The sequence below is a fragment of the Sinohyriopsis cumingii genome, unplaced genomic scaffold (assembly GCF_028554795.1).
Source record: "Sinohyriopsis cumingii isolate HCF-2022 unplaced genomic scaffold, ASM2855479v2 utg002932l, whole genome shotgun sequence".
Classification (NCBI taxonomy): domain Eukaryota; kingdom Metazoa; phylum Mollusca; class Bivalvia; order Unionida; family Unionidae; genus Sinohyriopsis; species Sinohyriopsis cumingii.
In genome coordinates this window covers 292,439-302,265 of record NW_028316341.1, presented here as the reverse complement: position 1 = coordinate 302,265, position 9,827 = coordinate 292,439, and the positions used below count along the sequence as shown (strand labels likewise).

The following is a 9,827-nucleotide window of genomic DNA, read 5'->3' as shown; positions in this document are numbered from 1 at the left end:
TTGACCTTGATGTTGAATTTATCACGACACTGAAACAACAGCAGAATAATCATTGTGCGAGTTGTAATTGTATAATGTTGTCGCAGTATTCGGATAAACATTCAAGAGAATTCACCGTAGATAGAAAAGATAATCGTCTTGGTCATACACGAGAGAATGTGATGCTGACCTGTCTCGAGTGCAACCAGCGTAGGGGTGCTAGGCAAGTGATCTAGGCGGTAATTGTGTATCCTCGGGAATTACTTGTAGTTGTTCACGTGTAAACCCACGTTGAGGAGCAGTTGAATCCAGCCTGTAGATTGCTGGTCTACCAGTCGATCTAGTTATGTTAGATATCTTATGTTTAGTGATGCTCCAAGTAGGATCAGTCGCTCTTTTTTACCCTTTTCAAGTTTACCTGGTTCATATAAATATCTCACAGTGACATCACCCAGTATCAGCTGTGCTGAAAAATCACGTCGTTGTGGTATATTTTCTTTTAGTAATTGCGTCAAAAGATTTAATGTTGGTTGTTCGAGTTATTTCATGATTTAATGCAGCTATCACAACTGGTAATCTTGCTACCCATTCGCGTGATCTCTTGTCCTGAATGAATTCCTTCGCGTATTGATATCCAAATAACCGCTCAGCAAGTATTTGATTAAATCGCTCAAGAATTGCCTGATCACAATGAATTGCAGTATGTCCTCGTCTGATGGTGACATTGTGTTGCTTCATCAACGATGATACTGGACCCTGAAATTCCTTGCCAGGATCATCTTATAGCAGCTGTGGCCATCGTAGCCCACCTCGTTGATAAATTCGTTCAAACGCAGAAGCAACCTCAGATGCTGTTTTAGTCGTTAACGGTTCTGCATCTTTGTATCTACCTGCAACATCAACTACAGTTAGCGCGTATTTATATGTTAGTTGACGTCTTCGGATTTTAATAGTATCATGTGGCAGAAATAATATGTCGGCCTGGAGAACTTCATTAGGAACACTGATATTGAAATGTGCAAAGTGAATTTGTTTAGGCGATGGTTGGTAAATTTGCCATATTGCCTGTTTGGATAACCAATTTTTTGCAGTATCGCGCGTACCTTTTGCTGCTTCAGCAAGTTTACTAATTGCTGCGCTACCCCTCCAATATCCTTTTGGGGAATAATAAATCGACTCCATTTATAATTAATTACCAGCACCTAGCATTACTTTACCTTTCATCGCGGATTTTATTAACCAACTAGCTAATTTTTCCTTGAGAGATTTATCAGTGATGGAATGTAACGCGTGAATTAATTTCACATCCGCGAGATGTCTATGCTGCAGATCTTTACTTTTATAAGTTACATCATGCGCATGTCACGCTTTATCAATAGCATTTATCGGATACTCACCTGGTTTTGGTTGATCTTGGTCATCAAGTCTGATATCAAGTCTGGTTCCAGGACCACAGTAATTATATCCTGGGAGGTCTTTTTCTCATGGGTATTTAGCCCACGGAGTACCGGATAGTTTTGTTAATTTTGCTGCAATATCACCTCCGTGTTGCTTTGTTTTATTACTTGACTTTGGCTTTGGCTTTGATTTTGGTTTTGACTTTGGTTTTGACTTTGGTTTTGGTTTTTCACCTGACTTGCCAGTGGAAATAAATTTAAATTTATTTGTACCGCATCGCTCACACTTGCCCGTAACCTCAGATCTATTATTTTTTTGTTGTAATGGTTGTTAGATCACTTGTCGATGTGCGCGCCCTGCATTTCACACAGTATAAATCCATATTCTTTTTATATATTTTCTATATGGAAATCACTGACTTTTCTGCAACAAGGAAACGAGAACCAGTTAAGCATCACGCAGCGCTACCAAATTATGTTCGTATGATTATTAAAGGACCATCTGGAAGTGGTAAGACGCAGTTGTTACTTAATGTAATAATGCAGTGGATGAAATGGGATAAGTTGTATTTGGTAGCTCCATCTGCAGACGATCAACGATGCGATGATGTAATAAAAGATTTTATTGAAAAAGCAAAATCGTTAAATGAGAGCGGAGATGATGTTGTTGAATGTATAACTGACATTAATGAAGCGCCAAGTATTGATGATATTGATGGATTTATTAATAATTTAGTTGTTTACGATGATGTAATGTTGGATAAACAATCAAATCCAGCTAGGATATTTTCCAGAGGTAGACACAAAAACACAGATGTAACTTATGTAACCCAGCGGTATACACAAATTCCTAAAGTGATTAGGGATAACTTTAATATTCTTACTGTCTTTAACGGACGTGATACTCACACGTTACGAAATATTCATCAAACTTGGTGCAGCGGTGATATGGACATAAATAAATATAAAAATTTCTTTAGTCGTGCTAAAATACCCCCACATGGATTTATAACAATAAACTTACACGATCCTCGAACACGGTATCGAATCGGGTTAGATAAAAAATTTAATACATAGCAGAAGGGAGGGCGACGCTCTCAACGCGTCACCGACGATCGCGCATTTTTTCTTAAGTTACATCGAAGAAAAAAAAGCTATCAGCGATAACAAGTAAACCAATTTGTCATCGACGGAGTTGTTTTCTGAATATCGCATTTTTTTAACGATTTTTGCGATTCCCCAGGAAGTCGTATTTTGGAAAATGCAGGTGAACCAATTAGAGGTTGTTCGCCCTCCCTGCTGCTTCCCATTATAATCTGCACTTTCTTTTATCTATTTCCTTTGTGTAATAATAATGTACGTCCTCTTTAATGTTACTGTGTCTGAGAAAAGACAACTTCGTTATAAGCTAAAGGTAAAACAATAAGATAGATATCCTAATGTGTTCTTAAATAGTGTCATTTATATCTCAACAACTAAAGAAATTAAATGATAAATGAATTGAAGACTTTGCAATCAGCCGTTCAGTAACGATTAAGGTCGAGTAATACATATTATATAATGCATAACGTATTCAAAACAGTACTTACCAATGGATACTTCATTCGCTGAAAGAACACAATAAGCGTGATAATAGAAATGGTAAAATATACTTCTCGTAGGTAGTTTCAATATATTTTTGTAATGCCAGTTGGTGATCAGAGATCATAGCCTTATCCAATGCATACTTTGTACTGATTTTGTGAAAGTAGATGCAATTTTTCAGATCTTTAGGTTCATAAGGATGCTATTTTCCTTTCTTCCCCGTGAAAACAAAACAAAATTCATGATCGAAACGTTGAATAAACTTCCCGCATTTTCTTTACAATCTCACACTATGTCTCTGAAATGTAAAATATTCCGAGTAACTGTAAACTGTTCTATACTGTATAATTTGTTGGCTGTGACTAATGCTGTTTAACTACCTACCACTACAATTGTTATGATTCTTAATACCAGCATCTTCTTTGGTATAAAATGTATGGTCTCTTGATCCGTACGGTGTTGGTGTGGCATGAACGAAACTTTGATAAGAACGTTTAATATTCGAGTAACCTCTCCGATATCCATCATATATTCATTTGTATCCATGTTATATATCCAGTAATGAGAATATTGAATATCAAGCCATATAAACTTTCTTTGTATGATTATTGTCAAATTCTACATTTTGCTCACTGTCTGCTAGTAAGTTAGAATGAGGTATTGATTTAATTGTAACGATTTATAAACCATTTTGCACAAGCTACATACAATTTCTTTGTATCATTCAGGCAAATGGTACCTCACAATGATTGTAAATTTATTTTTAAGTGTACACGTACTTCCCTGTATAAGCTGTCTTGCGTAATTATGGACAAATGGTCATCTATTGCATCGAGAAGGACTGGCGATAACAATATTTTCAATATGGACATAGTTGATATCATGAATACTCCATACTGATATGACCATCTACTAAGAAGGAATAGCGATAACATTATTTTCAAGACGGCTGCTGTGGTGGCCATGTTATATGTCCGAGCAGCAAAATTTTCATTTAGGAGCAACTAAACTCGCGATGAGTGTGTATGTGTGTGTAACGTTTTATGGCAATTATCCACGTATTGTACGATGATAATTTATATTGCTGACAGATAGAAGGACAATGGATAACATACCAACCCTTAGTCTCTTCTGGTCTACGACAAAGACGTTAGTTTATACCACCCGTAAAAGTGTCTTACTCTAGTAAGTTTTGTCACTCTCACAAATCTATTTTCCTGAGGTATTTATACCAACAGAACGTAACAATAATGAAAGAGTAATCATTGGTTAGTAAACGATACTGCCAGGAAACTGAAATGAAATCAATCCTAATATGCAGGCTTTGAGATTTAAATGTCTGGGAAACACAACATCACAATATACAATGTATAACTCTCACTCTCCTGACAATTATGGCAAAATGCCAATCGTTTCTTCAGTAATGGAGAGGAAACTCTAAATAAAGAATGCGCCTTCTGTTGTGGTTTTCATATTTGTATTAAACATTTACATCTTTATTTCTCTGCAGAAAATCTAAAGTTGTATTATGAACTTATTCATGTATAGTTGGTATCAAACACAATACCCTTTTATTATATGCGAATACAAAGCATTTTTATTACCTGATGTCATTGTAATGCTATTGATAACTCATTATAGAAAAGAAAAGGGGCATGATACCTAAACTGTAACGTTATACTCAGTACTGTGTGTGTGTATGTGTGTGTGTATGTGTGTGTGATTTGGATTTTTAACGTAGCTTTAACACTTTTTCAGTCATATCGCTACGATGTTTGCAGTGTGGCAGTTTATAGTGATGGTATGCACTGGGGCACCCAGTCACGTTATCCTGACACCAGGCCGACCAGTCCTAACACTAACCTCTTAATGCTGAGCGCCAAGAGGGGCATCTGTTAGTACCATTTATGTAAGTCTTTGGTATGACTCGGCCGGGGATTGAACCCACGGCCTCCAGCATTTGAGGCGGACGCTCTTACCACTAGGCCATCGGAGGGGTCCTATACTTAGTAGTAAATGATGGCTTAAATTCGATGAATACATATTTTAATGAATATATGTCTTGATAATCCAATAAAAATACATATCTATCTCTTAATGACTGAGAGGAGATATATTTATACTTACATATGCTTGTATCTGCTTTTCTTCCTGAAATAATTAAACAAATGTGATATTAGAATCGGTGAAACAAACGTCGCTTATTAGGTCTCAAAAAGGGGAAACAAACCCATGCGAAAATACAATTACAACTTATGCCGCTACTTTTGCTGAATATTTCACAAGGGCTGACGTTTAACCTAATCTACTAGTCAACCTTTCCTTGTTACGACATCAACATTTTAACAACGACGGGACTATGTACTACTGAAGTGACGCATCGCGTATGTTTTGATGAATATGATACGGAAGTGTTGCCTGTATCCAAAAATTGTATTCCGGACACTGAAAGAAAAGTAATAATTCCATTTTACTTTGTTTAACCGTGAATTGTAAGATCCAACAGATAATGTTAGTCACATTATATATTTTGGAGAAAAAAAATATACACTCAGTAACATCTATCAAATGCTGGTGATATTATGGCCAATCAGTCAAAAATTTTGACATGATTAACAGGGAGACAATGTCATATTATAAAAGGAACATCTTGAAATAAACGCATATTTCGTAAGTCCATAAATACATGTAACTTCTCTTTCCGACGAAAGCGATCAAGCGATTGGAAAAATATCAACCAGAGAAGATTTTGAAAATAATCCTGCCTTGTTAAATGATAACAGATATGCAATACATATGACGAATAATTAATTCTCATAAATATATGCGTCTTAGAAATCATACATTAACTTTATGCAATGCAAAATATTTACCTATTTACTGAAAACACATATGATTATACTTACTCTTTCTTTCTTCTCTCTTTCGTCCTTAAAGAATACAATAAACCAGTTATTAGACAGGGTGAAATATTTTCCGCGTATTTGCTATCAAACGTGAGAGTAGACAAGTATGAAGATATTTGCAAATATAAATACAGCTTAAGTCAAAGTGAGCAGGTAATTATTCCTGAAAAATATAAAAAACTGATATTAGACAAGGTTCTATAAATTCGACTTATTTGCTCTCAAGAGGGAGGAGATACGCATGCACGTATTCACCAATGGAAAACTGTATAAGTCACACACTGTAAGTCATTACATAAAATAAGGTAATCCAAACCAGTTGTCGTTAGAGCTGATTTATTTTAAGGCATGTTTCGCATATAAATCTATGAATTGTAACTTTTCTGTCATTTCGTTATCCTGAATAAATATAAATTAAAAAGCTGTACAGTTTTTAACCATTTAGTACTTTAAAGTATTTGGGCAAAACGTACAGAGCGAAGCTGATTACAAAACCAGACAGCTCATCATCAAATCGGCATGTTCCTTTTTCAGTTTGTGTCTTATTCCTATTTCACACCTTTCGCCCTCAAACTGTGCATATAATACTATCAAGTCAATAATCCTTCAATGAACATTTGGACCGAAGGCAGAAAACCTACCATGGATGCGGTATGGCGGGCTCGAGGAATTAAATAGATAGACGAAATTTTTTTCACAATTGTATAACGTTTTCAAGGATGTTGAGATACACTGGCTGTAACCAATGAATGACGCATAATGCCACCCCCACCCCACCCAACCCCCCCCAAAAAAAAACAACAAAAAAACACCAAAACAAACAAATGTGTTACATTTTGATGAAATACATTTATAATTAGTGGTATCATTTGTCATTGATGTGAGGCTAATATAGCTACTTCACAATGGCTTGATGTAGACGATAACATCAGGTCTTGTTTTGACATGACCAATGTAAGATTTTAAGCATATCCCACTTAACTAACACATGAAGCTTCATAATTCGTTGAAATTCTCCCACCGAAATAAAAGCAAAATGTATATTAGTGATGAATTCATGATGTATGGCATCAGTTAATTAGACTTCATTTAAAGACTGAAGCACACGCGATGTTTCAATAAATCGATCCTGAAGCAGCTAACATTCGACACCAGGTTCACGTGCAGGCTACAAGCACAATAGCAGAATCAAAATCACTAATGCAAACACAATCCACATATCTGATACAATATATTACTCTCATTTGATATACCTTTGTTTCAAATTAAAGTAACGTATTTATTACCGAAGAATTAAGGGATACATAAATATAAGCTGGTGTCGTTCTTTAGTTACATCATGATCATTCAATTGAAACATCGAGTTTGCTTCAGTCTTTAAAGAAATTCATATACTCTGTCGATGAAATCGTATTTAGGACGGGAGTCATAAAAGACACTATCAAAACAAAAATACAAAGGTCAAAAATGGGATGCATGAGATTAAAAGAAAGTTTCAACATGAAAATCAGAAAGTAAAAATTGAAACAATAAACAATTGGGATTCCGCGAGTTTCGAACTCGCGACCCCTCGTTTGGTAGACGAGAATCATAAAAGAAAATTTCACCATGATAATAAAAATTTATTAAAGAAATAGAAAAAATGGGATGCGCGAGTAAAAATGAATTTGTCACCATTAAATTAAAATCAAAAAGAAGAGATAAGTAAGATGCCTTCAGTTCGCTAGTCATAAAAAACGTTTCAAGAGCAAATACAAAAAGTAGGTATAATAAAGTGAAACAAAAATTGGGATGCGAAAGCTGAAAACGAAGTTCAAATATAAAGTTATAAAGAAAAAACAATTCGGATGCCGCGAGCTTAGAAACAGTTTAATTCTTGTTGGACCGGCGGAAGTCACAAGAGAAGGTTTCCACAAATAAATGGAAAAAAAGTAAAAGAAATAAAATTAAAAAAATTAGGATGCGCGTGTTGAAAAAAAAATGATTGAATACAAAAATAAATTAAAATTAAAAATCAAAATAAAATATTGGGATGCCGCGAGTTTCGAACTCGTGACTTCTTGTCTGGCAGACGTTGGTCATAAAAGAACGATCCAAAATAAAAACTTTTTTTTTAAAAAGTGAAAAAATAAAATATAAAATAAAAATTGTGATGAGCGAGTTTAATAGAAAGTTTCAACATAATCTTTAAAACAAGATTGAGATGACGCGAGTTTTAAACTCGTGACCTCTTCTTTTGCAGATGGGATTCATAAAAGAAGTTCCAACATAAAGTTAAAATGGTACAAAGACAAATTTTAAAAAAATGCATGCGCAATTTGAAATAAAGTTTCAACATAAAAATAAAAGAAAAGTAAGCAACGTTTTAAAACCATGAGATGTAGAGTTTAAAATAAAGTTTGAACAAAAATTTTAAAAAAGAAGTAAATATAAAATATGAAAGTCAAATTGGGATAACACGAATTTTCGAACTCTTGACCTACTTTTTATCCAGTTGGACACAAAAACAAATATGGGTGTTTATATATAAGATTGTAGTTGTCGAACATCGTCAGATATCATTTAGTGAATATTATGGGGATAGTGGTTCAGGACTGGAACGCCATTTTGGTTTAATTTTCGTGTTGCTTTCCAACATTGTGTTGCGTATGCCAAATCGATCATTCTGGTCCATTTCATCCAGTTTTTAAAGCAATTTGTAAAATCTTGTATGTAAACGGTATATCGGCCATGCTAAAGAAAAAAGGAACCTATTGTTTGCTTATTTCGAATAACCGGTACATATTATGTTGTGCACATTTTCAGCATCTTCTTAATAATTATACCCACAAAAATTCTCTTTTGTGGCAAAGTTAAGAGAGACGAATCTGCCTCGTTGTTTTCAGAATACCTCCATTTATGCAAACAGTACTTTGAGTTTAGTAAATATTAATATTCAACCCTGTTTCTCCACAGCTTGAAATCCTAGATTTATGACAGTATCTGCACATTCAGAAATATCACTATCATTCAGTATACTAAATCGACAATTATAACAACTATTATATTCATATATTTCTATCTTAATTTAATAATCAAATTAGAAATACATAGATCAAAATCAAAGGCCGTATAATGAAATCGTTTATGTTTTCTATATTAGAATGATAAATTGTGTATAATGCCGATCAACGTAGACATGTACATAAAGACGATTATTATACATTTTGACTTCAATATGCTACTTCTCTACACATTCATAACACTGTGAGTGATCTATCGAATCAAACGGCTTGTAAAAATAAGTAGAAGACAAAATAATCTGCTAACAGGATTGCTTAAATATGTATATACCAACGTTTGAAGACTTAAAACAGGTTAATATGGGGGAGCACCCATTTCGGAAACCAGATTGAGCTTCATAGATTATCTCCCTTTTCACGGGCCATGTTGTCAGTCATTTTATTCAAGATAGCACCGACGTTCTTTTTTAGCACAAGGATACTTGGAACGCCTTGATAATTGCTGGGATCATTTAATACAGTCATTTTGTTTATTTGACAAATAGTAAATTTTACCAAAATATTGCATCCAGATTGAAATACAGAATTAGACAAATGGGTCAGTATTGGAGTAGTTTCTGTCACAGTGTGCTCTAATATCTCGTTGAACATATTCCAAAGTAATTACATGTAGTTTAAAGTATTAACGCGTTGAACTAACGTTTAACCAATATAAATATGGTAATATAGGTTTTCAGCCAAGCGCATGCTCGATCTCACTTAAGTTTTATATTAGCCTATTATTCCAATATAATTTAATACAATGCAAACATAAACCTAAGAAACGAATTTAGATAGGTCTGCCTCTTCGTGTTTTCAGTATAATTACCGTCTTAAGAGTTTACAAGCAATATAGTACACGTATGACAGGTAAACTGCAAGCAACGATACGAATACGAACTCCTATGGAATTTTTCAGC

At 34.5% G+C, this 9,827-nt stretch overlaps 1 protein-coding gene across 2 annotated transcripts in view; it reads right to left on the bottom strand.

The window, feature by feature from the left end:
• Positions 1 to 2,748: 2,748 nt before the first annotated feature.
• LOC149769958 (E3 ubiquitin-protein ligase TRIM33-like) overlaps positions 2,749 to 9,827 on the bottom strand; it is an 80,425-nt gene continuing 73,346 nt past the window's right edge. The window contains exons 4-6 of one of the 2 annotated variants that reach the window (XM_089949618.1): positions 5,867 to 5,890; positions 5,088 to 5,111; positions 2,749 to 2,983 (exon numbers count right to left, since the gene is read on the bottom strand). In XM_089949618.1, the coding sequence (XP_089805744.1) occupies positions 2,930 to 2,983; positions 5,088 to 5,111; positions 5,867 to 5,890 (102 nt within the window). In that variant the 3' untranslated portion in view covers positions 2,749 to 2,929. The remainder of the gene's footprint in view (positions 2,984 to 5,087; positions 5,112 to 5,866; positions 5,891 to 9,827) is intronic. The other variant, XM_089949617.1, reaches the window with a different exon arrangement.